Consider the following 20,735-nt stretch of genomic DNA (forward strand, 5'->3'; position numbering starts at 1 on the left):
TGATTTAAAAGAACGGTTGTTAGGAGGATTCAATGAGATGATGCACTGTAGTAGGATAAATAATGGCCCTTTAAAAATGTCCACATCCTGGGGCTGGCCTAGTGGTGTAGTGGTTAAATTTGCGTACTCCGCTTCGGCGGCCCAGGATTCGCAGGTTCGAATCCCGGGTGTGGACTGATGCACCACTCATGAAGCCATATTATGGCGGCGTCCCACATACAAAATGGAGGAAGATGGGCACAGATGTTAGCTCAGGGCCAATCTTCCTCAGCAAAAGAGGAGGATTGGCAACAGATGTTAGCTCAGGGCCAGTCTTCCTCACCAAAAAAAAAAAAAAAAGTCCACATCCTAATCATCCAAACCTGTGACTATGTTACCTTACCTGGCAAAGGAGACTTTACAGATGTGATTAAGTTAAGGATATTCAGGTGGGGAGATTATCCTGGATTATGCAAGTGGGCTCAATGTAATCACAAGGGTCCTTATAAGAGGGAGGCAAGTGGGTCAGAGGCAGGTGGGTCAGAGTCAGAAAAGGAAATGTAATGACAGAAGCAGACGTCAGGGTGAGCCCTCCATTTCTGGAAGGGGGCCACAAGCCAAGGAATGTGGGTGTCCTCTAGAAGCTGGAAAAGACAAAGTACAAATTCTCTCTAGAGCCTCCAGAAATAATGCAGCCCTGCTGACACTTTGATCTTAGTCCTGTAAGTCCCATTTCAAACTTCTGATCTCAGAACTATAAGATAATAAATTTGTGTCGTTGTAGGCCACTAAGTTGGTGGTAATTTGTTTCAGCAGCAGTCAGCATTGCATGCATGTGAAGCACTGAGCAGATTCTGGTACACAGTAAACATCCTCACAATGTATTGTCTGCGTCCTTGCTCCCACACTCTCTAGCAGTAGATTGACCACCACCTTTGGTCATTGCTGCCAGACCAAATCACTATCTCTTTGGTGACTCCTCAGAGATTAACCTATCACTGTGTCAGTTCCCTCCAACTCCTGTCCCACCAAAACCCTACTTCCTCCTCTACCCGTATGGCTGAGGTCCCAGCCTTGCCACTGAGCCTGAGTTATAACTAATTTTTAACAACTTGAAACTTGAAGGCTTAACCATTCAGGTATCTAGAAAATGTACTGGTCAACAATACTTAGAGATTATATCTAATTTACCACACTTGTTTTACAGAAGAGAAAAAGAAAACTCAGAGAGGGAGAAATGACTTATCCAAAATCACAGAGCAAGTTGGTAGAAGAGCTGGAAATGAAGCCTAGTGTCCCTGCCTGCTAGGGAGGGTTCTCTCATGCTACACCCTTCACACTAGCTCTGGTTTGCCTCCAAACGCTGTCTTTTTTTTTTTTTTTTTTTCTCTTACAGCCAGTCTAAAAAGGGCCCTCAGGATCTCCCACAATGCCCAGCTTAGCTTCTTGACAAACACCTTAATGGCATGGCATTGCCTCTCGGCTGCCACCAGCTCTTGAGTGGGTGGTAAGTGCACTAGTGGGAATTCCTTGGCACTCTGCACAATGTCCTTGGCCCACAACCAGGAGGCCACCACAAGCCAGACAATCACCATGCCCAGGGAGGTGGCACAGTTGAGGTTTTGGGTCAGCACTGGGATGTCCGACTTTTCCAATTCTTGGGAGCCCTCCTCCCAAGGCCAGGAGTGTGACCATGTTTTCATTCACTCTCTGAGAAGCAAGGAGCCTTAGTCTTCCACGCCCTTTCCAGTGTCTTCCTGCAAATCTGCCACAGTTTATGTCCCCTGGGACTTGATTTATTGATGAGTTAAGAAAAGGGAAGAGGGAAGACAAAGACCATGGGCAGGCCTTAGTTTCTCAACTGTACCAGATAGATGGCTGAACTAGATAATCTCTAAGTAATTATATAAAGTTCTATTATTTTAGCTTAATTGGATTGAGTGTGGAGCCGATCTTGTTTCTCACTGCCAGTCTTAAAGACCAGGCTCCTTAGTATGGCCCTCAATAAGCTTCACAGTCTGATGCCAAGGCACCTTTCTAGCCTTGTCTTCTGTCTTGTATGTCCTTCCCTTTTATTGCCACCCCAAATCCCCCCTGCTCTAGCTACTGACCTACTTGTGTTGCCTGAACACATCCTGCAAGTTCTTTCCTCTCTGACTTCTTTTCATTCCCTCTCCCTGGAATGCCTTTCCCACACGTATTCTGGAATCTCCCTGATGAACTATTAGATGTCTCTCAAAATGCTACTTGAATGCCACTTCACCTGGGAGGACTATCCAGGATCAAATAGACTTCCTCTGTGCTCTCAATGGCATCATATGCACCCCTCACTTACAGCATCTTTCATATTACGTTATAAATAGCAGTTTACATGCCTGTCATTCCCACTGAACTCTTCTTCATGGATCCTACAGCCTGGTGGGGGAGAAAGACTTGGAAAGACTAAATATTTCATTACAATTGTGATAAATGGAATGAAGGAAGAGGAGAAGGCACCGTGAAAGTGTAAGACAGGAGATGCAGGCTGTGATGTCAGGGATGGCCTCCCTGAGGGTGTGACATCTCAGTGAGACCTGTGTATGAGTAGAAGAGGGCCAAATGAAGGTAGAAGAATGAGCATCTCAGGAGAAAGAGTATCTTATTGAATTCTTGAGATGGAAAGGAGCCTGCATATTAGAAAAAGAGAAAGAAGGCCAGGGTGGCTGGAGTTGACATCTGGAGACTGGAAGTGGTATAAAAGGAAGCCAAAGAGGTGGGAAGGACTTAGTCGTGCAGGGCCTCACAGGCCATACTGAGCAGCCCAATGGGTGCTGGGTACAAGGGTGTTCATAATACCATTCATTCTACTTTTAAGTGTGTTTGAAAATTTTCCATAAAAAGAATTAAAAGGAAGAGGTAGCAGCAGTATAGTAATAGTTTAGCCTTTATCCTAAAACGCATTTTAAGCAAGGTGAGGGTGGGAGTAACATGATCAGATTTTTTACTTTTAAATTTTTTAATTAACTATTTCAAGCATTCAGAAAGGCATAAAAATAATAAAACAAACCTTGGATAAGCACCAACCAGCTTTGTTAAATCTTAGCTTTTGCCATATTTGCTTCAGATATAACTGACCCCTGGGTAGATTTATTTTTAAAAGGTCACTCTGGCTGCCTTTTGAAGAAGGATTAATGGTGGGCAAGAGAGGCTGGTCAGGTGGGAAGTTTCTGAAATCCAGGTGAGACATGCTGTAAGTTTAGACCAAGATGGAGGCAGTAGAGGTGGAGAGAATGGACACAGGGAAGATCATTTCAGGAGGCAGAACTGCTGGGGCTTCGCGACTGATTCTGTTGAGGCAGGTGAGGAGAGGAAGAGGTGAAGGACGACTCCCCTCTTTCTGGCCCAGTGCTTTTGGGGCAAAGAGAATAGCATGCACACGAGTGTTTGTGGTATAGAATTGAGTTTTAAAATTATTATTGCTAACAAAAGTGGTTAACAACAATGCCTTGTTTTTCTCTACCTCCTTTGTTATAACAACCTGTATGATCTTGCTGTTATCCTATATATTGTTAAATCCTAGTTCAAAGTTGCCTTTTTGTGTGTGTGTGTGAGGAAGATCAGCCCTGAGCTAACATCTGCCAATCCTCCTCTTTTTTTGGTGAGGGAGACTGGCCCTGGGCCAACATCCGTGCCCATCTTCCTCCACTTTATATGGGACGCCGCCACAGCATGGCCCGACAAGCGCCAGTGCAGTGGTGTGCGCCTGGGATCCGAACCGGCAAACCCCAGGCCACTGCAGTGGAGCGCGAGCACCCAACCGCCTGTGCCATCGGGCCGGCCCCAAAGTTGCCTTTTATAATGAATGCATGGAGTAATGATTAAGAAAAACTAGGGAAGGACTTGCATGGAATCCTGAGGTCTAGAAAAACCAAATGATTTATTCCAAAATCTTTCAGCTGCCGACACCCAGAGCTGAGATTCACAACTTTTATCCACACACTAAAACAAGTACACACATCTCAGTGGTGCTAAGTAAGCTAAAAGAATCCAGGGCAGGAGCCAGAATCCAGAACGACTCCGGAACAGGCCCCAGTGCCTCCACCTCCTCAACACAGCTCTGAGCAGGTCATTTCTCTGCTCAGAAACCTTTAATGACTCCCCTCAGCCTTTGGACAAGAGCCCATTTCACAATCTGCTCTCAGCCTCCCTTTCCAGCCTCTTCTCATGCACTCTTACTGGAAATAGCAAGTAACTTGATGCTCCAGGCACACCAAATTATCAACTGTTTCCTAAACACGCCATGTACTTTTGTGGAGTCTTAGTTCATGGTTTTCCTTTGTCTGGACTGCCCCTCTCACCATTCTCTGTCCTCCTCCCTCCAAGGTTCATCTTCGATACCAACATTCTTCCTAAAACATTCTCTGACTTCCCCAACCTCAGCTGGGAACTTCATCTCTCCTGCTTCAGAGCTTCCCCAGACGTGGATTATACCTCTAGCATGTGTTCATAATTCTTCAAAAAAGAGACTGACTTTTGTGTGTCAAGTACTATTGAAAGAAGTTGGTCCCCAACCAACACAGACAATAAAATCAACTTAAAAATATTTATCAAGTATCTAGAATGTGCCAGGCACTGTGTTAGGTACTAAGGAGACATTGGCTGCAGTCTATTAAGAATTGGTTCATCTCATTTTGATTTCAGACTATACCATATTATAAGGCTAGGCATTTCCTTAGATTAATCTCTTTGGTACAATTATAATTTACTTTTATTTGTCCTAAAACTACCTCTTTCAAGGACTGGAATGGAATATACCTTAAAGTGGAAAAGACTGGCTAAAGGCTATTACCGTAACCTAGAATAGGGCAGTTTAGTGTAGAGGGGAAAGCACTCCGACCAAGGATAGAAAATACAGCTTCTGGTCCTTGCTTTGCTGTTTGTTAGCTACATGTGGGTCCCTGGATAAAGTGTGGGAAAGTCACATCATGCTTCTGAGTCTCCATTTGCTCATTTATAAAATGAGGACAATATCTTCCCTATCTACTTCATGGTATTGTTGCCAGGATCAAGTGGGCCCACGCACTTGAAAGCATCTGGAAAGTGCAAAGCACTTTACAGATATGAAGCTATTAAAGTAATAGGAAAACCACAGTAATAATAAGAGAAAATAATTAAAAATACAGCAGACTAGATTCAGGTTAGGTAAAAGGAAGAACTTCCCAACAGTGAGCATTTTTTTTTTTTCAGACATGAATGAAGATATACTGGAGGCCATGATCACACTGAAAGAAATTTTTGGCTTGAGAATCTGTTAGCACTTCTTAACAGGCCTATTCCACCCCTAGACTTATTCAGGGCTCTAGCTTTCCTTGACTACAGGTGCAAACTGAAGAATATTCTCCATCTGCCCAAACATCCTCCATCTGCCTAGAGCAGATCCCCTAAAAGCAGTCTAGAGGGCAGGAATCCGTTATGCCCTGGGTCCAGGAGTCACACTCTATCACTCGTGTGGCCTGTGCTGATTAGCTTGTCTCTTTCTGACTGTATTGACCTTCCTCAGAATCAAATTGGAAACTAGGAGGGCCAAAAAACTATTTGTAGGGCATTCTACTCAGCTAATAATAAGAGAAAGAGATGCTTTAAATAAACCAAACACAGGAAGCCAATTAGAGAATCAGTGGGACCCCCTGGCCCCATGTGCAAAATCTAAAAGAAAGACTCAAGAAAGCAAAGGAGAAAACAGACTGAGTGAATTTTTTCTGTCTTTGTCTTTAGGTAATGAAAGTTCAGAGATATAAAATCAAAAGCCAAAGATAATGAAAATGCTTTCAACTGAGAAGTCAGGAGAACAGGGAAAAGTTCTAGTTCTGATTAACCTACTATCAGGTTTAGTGTCCTTGGGCAACTCAGTTATGGCAATTCACGAAATATTTATTAAGCACTGCTATGTACTTGGTGATCTCTAAGGCCATGGCTCGTCTCAGTTCCTCTCTGTTGTATGTCACTACCACTAGATGACAACCCACCTAACGGGTTATGAAAGAACTCAAGGGTGAAATTGTGGAACTACTGCCAAAAGGAATAACCTCTATTTCCACTGAAGGAAGGACAGGTGGGCAATGCGTCTCATCCCTAAGAAGGGTTCTAGAAGGGATCTTGAGACCCACATGCCCATGAGCATCTATTTCAGATCTATGTAACTTTTTGACATAAATGATAAAGATTAGAATCACCGAATGCTTACTGAGTATTTGATGAGTACTGAGAGTTGGGGATTGCGTTAGATCTAAAAACATAAAGCATTTTGATTGAGAAAGGCCCTGCCTAAGAACTCCAACTTTATTTCCCCAAATAATGTTTAAGTATTAAAAAAAATTAAATGACAAATTGGCTGGGGCTGCCTCAAGATGCTCCCCTGAGAAGAAAGAAATAAATGACTGAAGAAGTCAGGGAAAAGTTTCCTGAAGAAGCAGGGCTTGGGCTGAAACTTTAAGGAAAGGAGGCAGATGGATGAGCGGAGATGCAGATGTAAACAGCATGTGTAGATGTCCAGAGAAACCTGGGTAGCTTGTCTCAGGATAAAGGAGAGACAAGCTTGTCTGGAGTAAGAATGTGTGTTGATGAGCAGTGGGAAAGGCAGCCTTCTAGTGAGGAGGTAGGGTGGAGTCAGACTCCAGAGGCCTTAAAAGACAGAAAGAGGAGTAAGCAACTTATCTGCTGGCTGAAAAGCAACAATATTTCTATAAGGTTTCAATCATGTGATCCACTAGTGTTCAACGAGGGCATAATTAGGTGCAAATTGTTGAGAAAAGCAGTGGATATAATTTGTCTTTCAGAAAGTTTTGGACAATATATTAGACATTGCAAATGGAGTCATCGTGGAATTAAGGGTGATGTTTTTATCAGGGCCTGAGAACTCACTTAGAGATAGAAAACAATAGATGGTAATAAATGGTCACTTCTCTAAATGAAAGGAGATTAAGAGTGCAGAGGGCCCCAAGAGACCATGCTGGGACTTGTCTGATTTAAATTTTTTATAAATGATCCAGATGAAGTAGAGCAAAGTGAAAATTTCAGGACTGCAGGTCATATTAAGCCCTTTCAGGCAGGGAAATGCTCTGCCAAAGGAGAGAGAGAGCTGAAGGAAGGTACTGAGTGGGATGCAAAATGGCAGATAAACGTCAATGTGGGGAAATGTAAGGTAATGTACTCCGATAAAAATAATCCAGGTCTAGGGTGTTGTGTTCCAGGCTATCAGTTTTGACCCAGGAAAGGAATGGGGGAGCTACTGCAGATTGCTTCCTAAAGGCAGTGGCCTAATGTTTTGGGGTCAGGAAGGCTGACAAGGGATAGGCAGAATCAGGAAGGGACCTGAAAACCAAAGAGGAAATCATCCTTCCTTTGTGCAAGACTACAGGGTCCCACGTCTGGGGACAATGGTCAGGTTTACATCTGTTGAAAATTACGGCCCAAGGATATCTAGAAAAGAGCAGCTACAGTGACCCAGAGGATGAATTTGGCTATTCGAGGGGTGGCCTGTCACAAGGGGGAAACTTAAATATGAAAAAGACAAAGGCTAAGAGAGGCGGAATAATCAAAGCTTATAAAGTTGATAAGGATAAGGAGTGGGTACACATAACCTTTTCTCCAAATCCTGACATATTTGAGTAAATAGCCTCCTCAATGCTTGAAATATCATAGGAATAAAAGGGGTTCAGAGTTGACATCATCTAGCCCTATCTCTTTATATTAGAAATGGTAAAATTCAAGCCTAGAGAGGGCAAGGAAGTGGTCCAAGGTCACAGAAGCCACCAGGGGCCAAGGTCAGATTAGAGCCTAGGCTTTCCTCCTAAATCCCAGGTCAGGGTCTTTCCACCTCACCCTGTGCCCTCAGAAAGACTAAAGGAATCCTACTTTTTATAGGTATAAACTCATGAAAACGCATTACTTTGAGATGTAATAAAGCTGAAAATACAAACAGGCTAGGGAAAGCTTCCACTATAAGTCAATCAGCAATTACAAGATCTTTGGAAGACCAACTGGGGCTGAAGAGACTTTCTACACACTCTAACTATTTTGGATCATGTATCCCTTTGAGAGTTTGAAGAAATCTAGGGATTCTTTCCTGGAAAAACACATTTGCACATACAAGTTTTGCATAAAATTTCAGACCCCCTGAGTCCCATGCCCAGTTAAGAATCCCTGTTCTGGCAGATTCTTCTGAATAAACACTCCATCTCTTAGGGTAACTGAGGCAATCATTCTGATTTTCCTCAGGAAAAAAAAAAAAAAAACCCAACTATCCAAAGGTCACTTATTAGAATTGCAGACCTCCAGGTTGGAAGAGACCAGAGTAATTACCTAGTCCAACTCACCCTTCCCCCATGATAGAATAATGTCATGGTTAAATACATGTAGACTAGAGTCAGCCTGCCTAGGTTAGAATCCCTCCATCATTCACTAGCTGTGTGACCTTGGGCAAGTTACTTAAGCTCTCTGAGTTTGTATCCTCATCTACAAAATGGGGATAATAATTACAACTATCTCATAGAGTGGTTATGAGGATTAAATGAGACAATTCATATAAAACATAGCACCAGGCCTGGTACATAGTGAGTGCTCAGTAAATGCTAGCTGGCATTATTGTTATTATTATGCATGTATCCATCCAGTCCCCTCCTGGAGCTTCTGCTTGCACATGCCACTGATGAGCAGCTCACTGCCTCCTAAGCTTGTTGAGAGCTCCGATTGCTACAAACTTCTTCCTATATTGAGCCGAAATTTGCCTTCTTGCAACCCCTTCTCCCACCCCTGTTGGCCCTAATTCTGCCCTGTGCGGCCACGCAGAGCAAGTCTGTCCTTCCTCCACGTGACAGCCCTTCAGCTATGAAGACAGTGATCGAGTCCTTCCCCCGCCCTGCACCTCCCGCCATCCTCTCCGCTCTGGCTTGAACATCCTCGGTTTCTTCTCTCAACCCACAACAGACTGGCTGCGCTTACTATTTACTCCGAGGCGTTGTACGGTTTCCCTCACACATAGTCATGCAGGCCACACACCGCACCGCCAGCACAACAATCCCGACCCTCCTGCTCCGCCCCCGCCCGCTGCCCCTGTCCGCGGTGCTGAAGCGGCTCCCGGCCCCCCGCGGCCCTGGCCCTTCCCAGCCCCCGCCCTGGGCCCCTGGCCCGACCCCCGGCGTGCCACCTCCGCGCCCCCAGCGGCAGGTGCGGCCCGGTCCAGGCCTGGCCCCAGCGCCGCCCCCCGCCCTGCCCGGAGGCCCCGAGCCCGCGTCCCGGCCCGGCGCGCTAGCCCCACCTGCCCGGCGAAGGGCGCCTCCGCCTTGGCCGCCCGCGCAGCCGCCGCCGCCGCCCGGTCCCCGGCCCCCGCCGCCGCCGCCGCCGCCCGCGCGGCGCCCGGGAGGCAGCAGAGCGCGGGCAGCAGCAGCAGCAGCCGCCCGGGGCCCGCCAGCGGCTCCAGCGCGGAGCCCGGCCCGGCGGCTGCGGCCCCGCGCGGCGCGGCCGCCCCGGCTCCTCGGCATCCCCGCGGCGGGGCCCGGCCGCCAGGCTGCGATGGCGGCGGCGGCGGCGGCGGCTCCGGCTCCGGCCGGGTCCTCCCGCTGCAGCCGCTGCGGAGCCGCCGAGTCACGGCGCCGCGGACACGCGCCCGGCCCGCCTGTCTCCGCCGCCGCCGCCGCCTCGGCCGCCAGCGCGCCCCCGCCTCCGCGCGCCCCGCCCCGGCGGGGGGCGGCCCAGGGCGCGGGGGCAGCACCCGGGCCAGACCACGGGAGCGGCGGCTTCGGGCCAGTCCTGGGGCCGTGGCCGAGGAAGGCGCTGGGAGGGGGTCGCAGAGGCCAAAATAGCAGCTCTGGAGGCAGGGTCCAAAGGGGTGGAACTGGAGGAGGGGAGTGTAGGGGGCAGCCCTGGGGGAGGGGAAGAGGCTAAATGAATAATCCTGAAGATAGAGCCACGCTATGGTTCTGGGGGAGGATATCCTGGGTTGGGGTCTGAAGCCAAAGGACTATCCGTGGGGGAGAGGGTCTGAGGGGGTGGCACTGGAGGAGGGGGGAATAAGAGACAGCCTGGGGGAGGGGATTGAGGAGCTGCCCTGGGGTACTGGCGGGGTTGCGGGGGATGGGCTAAGGAAACAACCCTGGAGGAGAGAGTCTGAGGGTGGTACTGGAGAAGAGAGGGCAGGAAAGGTGAGAAACTGAAGAACAGACCTGAGGAGTGTTTCAGGGGGGCAGCCCTGGGAGATATTAAGTGAAATTAAGGTGAAGCGCATTCCCTTACCCCCCAGAGGGAGAGAGATCACCCAGCTGGGAAGATCATCTTTCATCCAAAACAACCGATATTTATGGAGCACTTTCTATATATATGTAGGGCTCTGGGCTACTTGGGATACAAAAAAAAAAAAGGGAGGCTGACTCCCTGAAGTGTAGAGGTTCACAGCTTGGTGAGAAAACATAAGTGCGAAGAAACACAGAGTGTAGCTAACAGCAAGGGGATTCAGGCAGGTGCTCCAAGGTTCAGGGGAGGAGGTGGGACTCTAGCTAGGCCTTGAAGGAAAGGCCAGATTTAAACAAGGGAAGGGGAATGGAGAGGGCATGTCAGGTAGGAAGATGAGGGTGTCCAGGATGTGGCTGGGGCAATAGATCAGTTTTCTGGAGCACTGGGTTCCTATAGGAAAGTGCTGGAAGTAAGGGAAATATTACAAGAGCCTAAATCCTAGGATAATGAATTTGGGTTATGTTCTAAAGGGAAATGGGAATGGTGGTGATCGAAGGTCTTTTTGAGCAGGTTGGTGTGTGGAAAATGGTGTTTTATGGTTCCCTGGTAATTTGGAGGTGTGGAAAGGGAACAGGCTTTAAAGGGAAAGACCTGGAGCAATCTGACCTCAAAACCCATTTCTTCTAGGATGGGGAGAAAAAGAGACAGATTTAAGAGACATTGGGCAAAGAAGAAGAGGGAAAGGAATTTGGCGTAATGGCAAGTCCAGAAAAATGGATGGTTGTATCTTCATAGAAATGGAGGAACTGGCTTGAGGGACGTGACAAGGAATATGGTTTTTGATTTGCTGAGATTGAGGTAACCACAAGATCCTTGAGATGGGTATAGGAATGAGTTCAGAAGAGGATAGAGAATGGATATTTTAGAAACCTCCAGGTCAGTATGATGGTTGAAACTGAAAAACTGGAGTACAAAAGAGCAAAAGGCTGAGGGCTCCATGTTGAGACATACATATTCCTTCTCAAGAGTGGCCAAAAAGACTGAGGAATCAGAGTTATGGAGTATATGGGAAAGGGGAAGAGCATTTCAAGGAGAAGGTGAGGGTTCGCAGTGTTAGGGAGATCACAGAGATTGAAGACTGCACACACACCATTGAATTGAATAGCCCACAGTCTAGCAGGGAGATAGAGACTGAAGCAAGTCATTGTGGTTACGTGATAAATTATGACGGAGATGGGAACAAAGTGTTGTGGAAATCTGAGGGAAGAGCAATGAACTGCCCAAAGTTGGAAGATTTGGAAGAGGGTATATTCCAGGAGGAAATAGTACATTTAAGGAGTGAAAGAGAACAGACTAGACTGAGCTTTTTAAGGACAAGATCTGTCTTATTCATCTCCTTACTCCTAATGCCAAATGCTCATTGAACTGGTGATGATGGAGGGCTAAAGTGGTCCATGAGCCAGCTACCAAGTATGGTGGATGTGGGTGACAGCAGGTCATTAATGATAAAGAAGAAAGAGGTTGGTATAAGCAAATGGATGCTTGTAAAATGTATCCCTACGGTTAAGTCCCTAGTTGGGAATGTCCAGAGACCATTGTGAAGCCAGCCCAAGAGGAGGTTTAGAAGGCTTCAGAGTAACACCCTAAGATGGAATCACCAGGGCGCTGACTTCCCTTTTCCTTTTTTCATGGAAAAAACACTGGACTTAGGGTGAGATACCTGCATTCAAATATTGGCTGTCACTAATTTGTAGTGTACCTTTGGGCAAGTCATTTCATCTCTTTGAGCCTTGGTTTCCTCATTTGTAAAGTAAAACTAATGACCCCTACCCTCTCCACTTCATGAGGAGAACCACATGAATGGTTGGGATTCACTTCGTAAACTATATAGTTAACTGAGCAGATGTTAGGAAAAACTTTGATATTGATAGTTTTATCAAGAAGCATTATATCAGTGCCAGAGCTTACTGTAGAGAAACTGGAGCCTTCTCTTCATTATACCTCTTATTTCTTCATTCAATGAATATATATATATTCATTGAATATATAAATATATAATACATTATATATATATATATATTTTTTTTTTTGTGAGGAAGATCAGCCCTGTGCTAACATCTGCCAATCCTCCTCTTTTTTTGCTGAGGAAGACTGGCCCTGGGCTAACATCTGTGCCTCATCTTCCTCCACTTGATATGGGATGCTGCCACAGCATGGCTTGCCAAGCAGTGCATCGGTGAGCGCCAGGGATCCAAACCGGCGAACCCCGGGCCGCCGCAGCGGAACGCGCGCACTTAACCGCTTGCGCCACTGAGCTGGCCCCCCAAAAATATTTATTAAATATCTTTTGGGTGCTAGCTGGGCTGGGGATAGAAAGAAGATTAACTTATAGTTGCTGCCTTTAGAAAGGTAGTCAATTGGGAAGATAGACCCATAGATAGCAAGAAGAAAACATAATATGTGCTGTAAGAGAGAAAAGAAAATTATTATAAGAGTAGAGAGGAGGGAACAGCAACTGTCTAGAGACGGCAGGAGGTGAGATGGGCCTTGAATGACCAGCAGGAATTTACTACATAGAGTGGGAAGCGAACTATATATACAAAGGCACAGATACATATGAAGACCACGCTAAGGAGTTTGGACTTTATGTTCTAGGCCCGTGGTTCTCAAAGTGTAGTCCCCTTTCGGGAGGTCTGTGAGATCAAAATGATTTTCATAATAACACTGAGATATTATTTTTTCTTTTTAACTCTCATTCTCTCGTGAGTACTGTGTTGTCCAGAAGCTCCATGACATGTCACAACAGATTGACTGCAGAAGCAGGTATGCGAATACAGCTATCTTCTAAGTCAGATGTTAAACAGGTTTTCACGTGTAAAACAATACCACTCTTCTCAGCAAATTTATTTTTGTTTTGGAAAATACAGTTATTTTTCATAAAAATGTAATTTATGTTAACAGGTTTATTATTATTATTTTGAATGAACTAATATGTAAATATTTTTAAATTTCTCAGCTTTGATTTCTAGTGTGGTAACTATCAATAGACATAATCTACATGAACGCAAGCTCTTGGGAGTCCTTGGTAATTTTTAAGAGTGTAAAGAGGATCCTAAGACCAAAAGGTTTGAGAACCCTATTCTAGGCAGTAGGGCATCACTGAAGGGTTTTCAATAAAGGAGTGACGTGATAACATTTCAACAAATTGTTCAACAAATATTTATTAAACACCTACTACATGCCTGGCACTATTCTAGGTGCTGGGATAAAGCAGTAAACAAATCAAAGCAAACTCCCTGCTTTCATGGAACTTATACTGGGTGTGACAGACAGCAAACAAAATAACTAATATATATAGTATGTTAAATAGTAATAGCTGTTGGGAAAAGCAGGGAACTAGGATATGAAAACTGAAAGGTGTGTGTGTGTGTGAGTGTGTGTAAAATTTTGGATAGGGTGGCCAGGGAAGGCGTCAGTAAGAAGGGGAGTTTTCAGTAAAGACTTGAAGGAACAAGGGAGTAGACCATGCAGATATCTGGGAAAATGAATTCAGGCAGAGGGCACAGTAAGTGAAAAAGTTTTTTTTTTTTTTGTGAGGAAGGTCAGCCCTGAGCTAACATCCATGCTAATTCCCCTCTTTTTGCTGAGGAAGACCGGCTCTGAGCTAACATCTATTGCCAATCCTCCTCCTTTTTTCCCCCCCAAAGCCCCAGTAGATAGTTGTATGTCATAGCTGCACATCCTTCTAGTTGCTGTATGTGGGACGAGGCCTCAGCATGGCCGGAGAAGCGGTGCATCGGTGCGCGCCCGGGATCCGAACCCGGGCTGCCGGTAGTGGAGCGTGCACTTAACCGCTAAGCCACGGGGCCGGCCGTGAAAAAGTTTTGAGGCAAGAGTATACCTGGCAAGTTTGAGGAACAATATGGAGGCCAGTGTGGTTGAAGTGGAAGAAAGGGGAGAGTATTAGGAGATGAGGGTTATGAAGGGGAGGCTGCTCCCTCTGAGATAAAAAGCCAATGGAAGGTTTTGAGACTAGAAAAGACATCTTCTGACTTACCTTTAACAGAACCAGTTTGGTTGCTGTGCTGATAATGAGTTGAAAGGCCATAAATAGAAAGGCCAGCTAGGAGGCTCTTGCTATAATCCAGCTGCAAGATGATGGTGGTTTGGACCAGGGTCCAAGTGGGGATAATGAGAGGTAGTTGGATTTTTGAGAGATTTTGAAGGTAGAGTTGACAAAATGTGGCAATGGATTGGATATGAGGTATGAGAAAAAGAGAAAAGTCAAATTACACCAGACTTTTGACCTGAGTAACTAGAAGAATGGAGTTGCCATTATCTGACACAAAGGCTGCAAGAGGGACATGTTTGAAGAGAAATATCAAGAGCTTGGTTTTGGACATTATTAAGTGGGAGATGACTATTAAATGCCCAGTGGTTGTGGCAGTAAGCTGTTTCATATGTGGGTCTGAGTTCAAGAAAGAGGTCTAGACTGGAATATGAATTTGAAGGTTCTCAGAATAAAGATAATATTTAAAAGCTGAGGGACCAGAAGAAATTACTCGGGAAATGAATGTAGGTAGAAAAGGAAAGAGTTCTGATGACTCAATCCTGGGGCAATATTTAGAGGTTGGGAAAATGAAGAGGAATCAGCGAAAGACACTGAGAAAAAGGCAAAAAGAAGAAAACCAGGAGAGGGAGAAATCCTGGAAGTCAAGTGAAGAAAGTGTTTTAAGGAAGAGAGAGTAATCAACTGTGTTAAATGCTGTTTACAGATTTAATCATATGAAGATTAAGAAATGGTAGTTGGATTAACTAATGTGGAGGTACTGGTGATCTTGAGAAGAGCAGTTTTGGTGGTATGTAGGGGACAAAAATCTGAGTAAGTTCAAGAGAGGATAGTAGAGAAATTGAAAATGTTGAGTATATATACCTTTTTCAAGGAGTTTTGCTACAAAGGGAAGGAGAAAAATGTGGCAGCTGGAGGAGAAAGTGGAATCAAAAGAGGGTTACAGTATTTGTTTTTGTTCGTTTTCAAGATGGGAGAAATAACGCCTGCATGCTGACTGAGAATGATCCAGTAGAGGGGGAGAAATTGATGCTGCAGGAGACAGGGGGAGAAATTGATGCTGCAGGAGAGAGGGGGAGAATTGCTGGAGCAGTGTCCTTGAGTATGCAAGTATACCAGTGGAGAGGTTTGCTATGAGCTCGGATGATTCATCCACGGTAAGAGGAAAGAAGAGGACTTTTAGGAGTACAAATTTGGTACCAGTGTGGAGAAGAGATTAGAGGGGGAACTTGCCTCTTTTGGTTACCTTTTGTCCACACTGTGCCAGATGCTTTCCTCTCAGCAGTCCTTGATGTAAGAGGGAGATGGGTTATGAGGCTGCTGCAATGAGGCAAGAAAAGTTGAGAACTGAGCTAAAGCTCCCGAAGTTGCAAGACACTGTGCTCTTTATGTTCCCATGGAATTTTTTTTCTAGATCACATTCACTTCTCATTGCAGATATCAGAATGCCTTCCATTTGGTGACAAAGATTCTTTGCTTGATCAAACTGTAGTCAGGCTCCTTCACCTTCTCCTAGGCCCATCTGTGCACTTCCTTGTAAAATCTAGTTTTAGCAAAAACCCTGCTAAGTCAGTTTAACCAGAATCCCCCACTCCCTTGATATCTGATTATCCTTGATATCTGATCTGGTCGCTCATCCTCCGCCATCCCCCAGGTGATGTCTGATCACCCTGGCCTCCTGTCAGCAAGAATTCTGTCAGGTGGGTTTAGCCAGAATTCCCCCTTACCCCTGATGTTTCTTCTTAGTAATTTTCTACCCACTGACCCTCGCCCTGCTTCTTGACTATAAATTCCCATTTGCCCAGGCTGTATTCATAGTTGAACCGCATTTCTCTCCCCACTGCAAAATTCCATCACAGTGGTCCCTGTACCTATCTTGATAGTCCCTTACCCATGAATAAAGTCTTCCTTACCTGCTTTTTTTTTAAAGATTTTATTTATTTATTTATTTTCCCCGCAAAGCCCCAGTAGATAGTTGTATGTCATAGCTGCACATCCTTCTAGTTGCTGTATGTGGGACGCAGCCTCAGCATGGCCAGAGAAGCGGTGCGTCGGTGCGTGCCCAGGATCGGAACTGGGCGGCCAGCAGCGGAGTACGCGCACTTAACTGCTAAGCCACGGCGCCCGCCCTGCTTTGTGTGACAAAGTGACATTGAATATGTTTTTCTTTAACATTGGGTGGGAAGAAACTAACTTGCTAGCTCAATCACAGGGTAGAGATGCTTGCTTCTTATAAAGGAAGGAAACAGTTTAGTGGTCACAAGAATCTGCAGCACTGGGCAGCTCTTGGTGCTGGAGGGCCCTAGGCCTGAAGCCGGACAAATTTACCCAAAAGTTAAAGAAAATACAGGTATAGAGAAGAGTGATGTTCTTATTTGGGATCAGAAAGGATGTATAGATGGGAGGCTGAAGAGCACGATCCAGCTCAGAAAGTCTCCTTGACTTCTCTCCTTCCTCTGAATTACTATTGCAGCAGCTAATATTTAACGAGGACTTATTATGTGCAAAGCAGTTTATCTATGTTATATCACTTAATCCTCACAACTGTCCTACGAGGTGGATTCTAAGGAAAGAGTGAAAGAAGTGATTTATCTAATGACACATCTAGAAAACACCAAAACCAGGAATAAAACCCAAGTGTCTGACACTAAAGCTTGTGTCCTTAATTCCTTGTACCTTTGTTCACTCATTAATTATCTCAGATATTCTATAAACGTTACTAGGCAGCCACTCTGGAAGGTATGGGGAGAGTGAGACAGTCTTCAGGTAAAAGAACTAAGATTTGAGCACATATAAGATGTGACAAAGAACTGCAACACATTACAATGCCCTTTAGGATTTTGGTGGGGGGCTGGGGGGTGCTGAGGTCACTCTGGCTGGGGGAAACCAGGGAAATCAAGGAAGGCGTCAAAAAGGAAATTGCATTTGAGATCAGCCTATATAAACAGGTAAGGTCTTTTTAAACTGATTGTTTTATATGCAATATATGCTGAACATGACCACACGTGTGTGTAAAAGTTATAAGCAGTAGAATACTATGTGAAGTTTTAATTGGCAGAAAATGAGGGTAAAGGCATGGAGGAGGGAAAGGGCCCCATTGTTAAGGATATAGAGAAGTCCCAGTTCAATCCTCTGCCTGTGTCTCAAGATCCAGCCTCAAATGACTTGGGGGTATTTTCCACTTAGATTTTTCCCTTAAGAACATATTCAAAGTGATGTGCATTCAATGGAACACTATGCAGTCATTTTTAAAAAATGAGGAAGTACTTTATGAACTGTTAGGAAATTATTTCCAAAGTGTAATGTTAAATGAAAAAAAGCAAGGTGCAGAATACTGGGTATAGTATGTTGCTATTTGTGTAATAATAAGAAAAAAGAATGTGTGTATGGGTATGTGCATATGTGTGCGTGCACTTGCTTGTTTACATGTACAATATGGGAGGACACCCAGGGCACTAATAACAGTGATTGCCTTCCTGGAGGGGAGCTATGTGGCTTGAGGACAGAGTGACAGGGAGATTGTTCACTATATACTTTCTTGTGTCCTTTGACCTTTCAACCATGTGGATATATTATCTATTCAAAAAATAAATAAATACAAGTAGAACTTTTTAAAAAGTAAGTGTAATAGTCTCTACAGGCCATGCACTGAAGAAGGCATCTGTTGTAACATAGTATAAGCAAAAGCCATACAATTAGGTGGGCAGTTTCAAAACTTCAGGCCTTCATCTGCATAGCAAAAAACAAAAACAGAAATGAAGTAAAAAAAAAAAACAACCCAATAAACTAGATAAGATATATTAATTTTCTTAACATAAGACAGCTCTTAGAAACCAATTAAAAAAAGACCTATAACACAATTCCAAAATGGCAAAGGACAAAATGGGCTTCACGTAAACAGAAATACGAATGGACCCATAATCTTGTTTTAAGTGACCAACCTCATTTGTAATTAAGGAAAGGCAAATTAGAACAATGAGCTACTGCTTTCTCACCTATGAGACTGCAAATATCAAAAAGTTGGATATCACAGGGTGTTAAAGAGGGCGTGATGAAAATACTGTTGGAAGGATATAAATTGATATACTCTCTTTGCAGCACAAATTAGCAATGCCTATCAACTTTGGAAATGAGCATACCTTTGACCCATCAATTCTAATTGTGAGAATTTATCCTAGATAGATAATCTTTACGTATGTACAAAGACATGTACAAAATTATTAATTGCAGCATTCTTCGTAATTACAAAAGATCAAAACCAACCTAAGTATTTTCCAGTTGGGGAACCCGCTACATCTAAGAAGAGGAGCACTAGGTAGGTGTTGAAAAGAACAACATGGAGCTGTGTTACTGTTAGGACAAGACCTTAATTTAGCCCCCTCATTATCTCTTACTGGGACTACAGCAATAGCTTCCTCGCAGGTCTCCCCTGCTTTCATTTTGCCCCCTTGCAGAACCTGCTACATAATTTGAGGCCCTGGTGCAAAGAGAAAATGCAGGGCCCTTTGTTCAAAAAATATTAAGAATTCCAAGATGGCGACAGCAGAGCATTAAACCAAGTGTGGGGGCCCTTCTAAGTGTGAGTCCGTGTGAGTGCAAAGGTTGCACACCCATGAAGCCGGCTCTGCCAATTGAGTGCCCTTGAGTGGCTGCAGAAGTGGCAAGCTGCTTGCTCTGCCTGGAACATCTTTCCACCACCATCTCTTTTTCTATATGATATACTATAAGCCTGTCAAGAAATAACTCAAATGTGACCTGCTTTGGGAAGTTTTCCTTGAACGCTCTCACCTGAGAGACTCTTTCTTCAGTGCTCCCCCTGCTCTTGCACGTAGCTTTATGAACTCTTTATCATAATGTATTAGGATTATTTGTTTAAAAGTCTCTCTCCCTGAGCTTCTCGAGGGCTTGGCTGATGGCTTATGCTTTTCTTGGTAACCCCAGCACCTCATACGTTGCCTAGCACATGGGAGTTGAGAGAATGAATGAGTTGGAGTGGATAAGTTTGGATGAGTGTGCTGAATAATCAGTCATATTGCTTCAAAGTTGTACCTTGCCTTCCTGTTGCTAAATCTGATTGGACTCTAATTTCACCAAGGCCCAGAGACCCTGATGGCTGGCTCTTGCTCCTAAGAGCCATAATATAGTTTCAGATGGTCCCCTGGAGTGGTGGGAGATGCCTGAACCTGAAAGCCTTCAGAGGATCTCACAAACCATCCACACCTGTCTCTGAATCTCCTTATACCCTTCAAGAATTTAAAATAGGGGTCTGATTTCATTAGGGCCAGCTGGCCCCGTCAGTCAGTTCAAGGTTCCAGAATCTTGGCAGTAGTTTCAGATTGCCCCTAATCCTTTGCAACACTGGCTTTCAAAAGGGGGTATGCAATACCCCTATGATACATGAGGACTTTCTAAGAGGTACTCATGTATTGATATTTTTAAGGGAATTGATTTCCAGATCCTCAACTTTCATATGTACTCTACCTGAGAAAGTTTCTGGAGTTGAGGCTCCAAGCTGGCTTTTCCTTCATAATTGTAGTTCTGCTAGTCTTTGTAAGAAAAGTATATCCCTGGCCCACCCTGAATCTTACTATGGTACAAAAGCAATACAAAATCCTGGAGGTGACAAAGGGACAATTAAAAATATCAGTTTCAGGGAAACATCTTTTAATTATGGAGAGATGTCATTTATCAAAACTATTTTGCTTAGTATGTAAGAAAAAGAGTATGAAGACCAGTGGTCCAAGACAACACACTATGGTGGTCTCTGGAGGGTTTTCTTGGAGGTCCTGGCCTGCTCCTCTTAACCTCTAGGCCTCTCAACAACTGGACCTCAGTTTCACCAGGCTAGCCAGGTAAATAACTTTTTCTTGACTTCAGAACTTCCACCACAGTTGACCAGTCTCCCTCTTGAAACATATCTTCCCTTGGCTTTGGCACTGTCACCCTCTCCTGATTTTCCTCCTAACCCTCTGGCCGTCATTCCAAGTTTCCTTTTCTAGTTCCATTTCTTCCAACTGACCTTTTAAATTCAGGAGTTTCTCAGGGCAGTTATAAATTTTTTTTGTTTATTGCAGTTTATAACATTGGTTTATAACATTGTATAAATTTTAGGTGTACATCATTATACTTCTATTTCTGCATAGATTACATCATGCTCACCACCCAAATACTAATTACAACCCATCACCACACACAAGTGTCGAATTATCCCTTTCGCCCTCCTCCCTCCCCCCTTCCCCTCTGGTAACCACCAATCCAATCTCTGTCTCTATGTGTTTGTTTACTGTTGTTATTATCTATTACTTAATGAAGGAAATCATATGGTATTTGACCTTCTCCCTCTGACTTATTTCACTTTGCATAATACCCTCAATGTCCATCCACGTTGTCACAAATGGCTGGATTTCATCGTTTTTTATGGCTGAGTAGTATTACATTGTGTATATATACCACATCTTCTTTATCCATTCATCCCTTGATG

The 20,735-nt window shown here is 44.5% G+C and overlaps 1 protein-coding gene across 1 annotated transcript in view; it reads right to left on the reverse strand.

The window, feature by feature from the left end:
- MMP24 (matrix metallopeptidase 24) overlaps positions 1 to 9,545 on the reverse strand; it is a 43,949-nt gene extending 34,404 nt beyond the window's left edge. Inside the window, 3 exon segments of the mRNA XM_087445355.1 lie at positions 9,275 to 9,420; positions 9,423 to 9,453; positions 9,456 to 9,545. Of these exon segments, the coding sequence (XP_087301481.1) occupies positions 9,275 to 9,420; positions 9,423 to 9,453; positions 9,456 to 9,497 (219 nt within the window). The 5' untranslated portion in view covers positions 9,498 to 9,545.
- Between the last annotated feature and the right edge of the window lie 11,190 nt (positions 9,546 to 20,735).

Source organism: Ceratotherium simum, chromosome 21 (assembly GCF_057802395.1).
Source record: "Ceratotherium simum simum isolate JZ-2026a chromosome 21, ASM5780239v1, whole genome shotgun sequence".
NCBI lineage: Eukaryota > Metazoa > Chordata > Mammalia > Perissodactyla > Rhinocerotidae > Ceratotherium > Ceratotherium simum.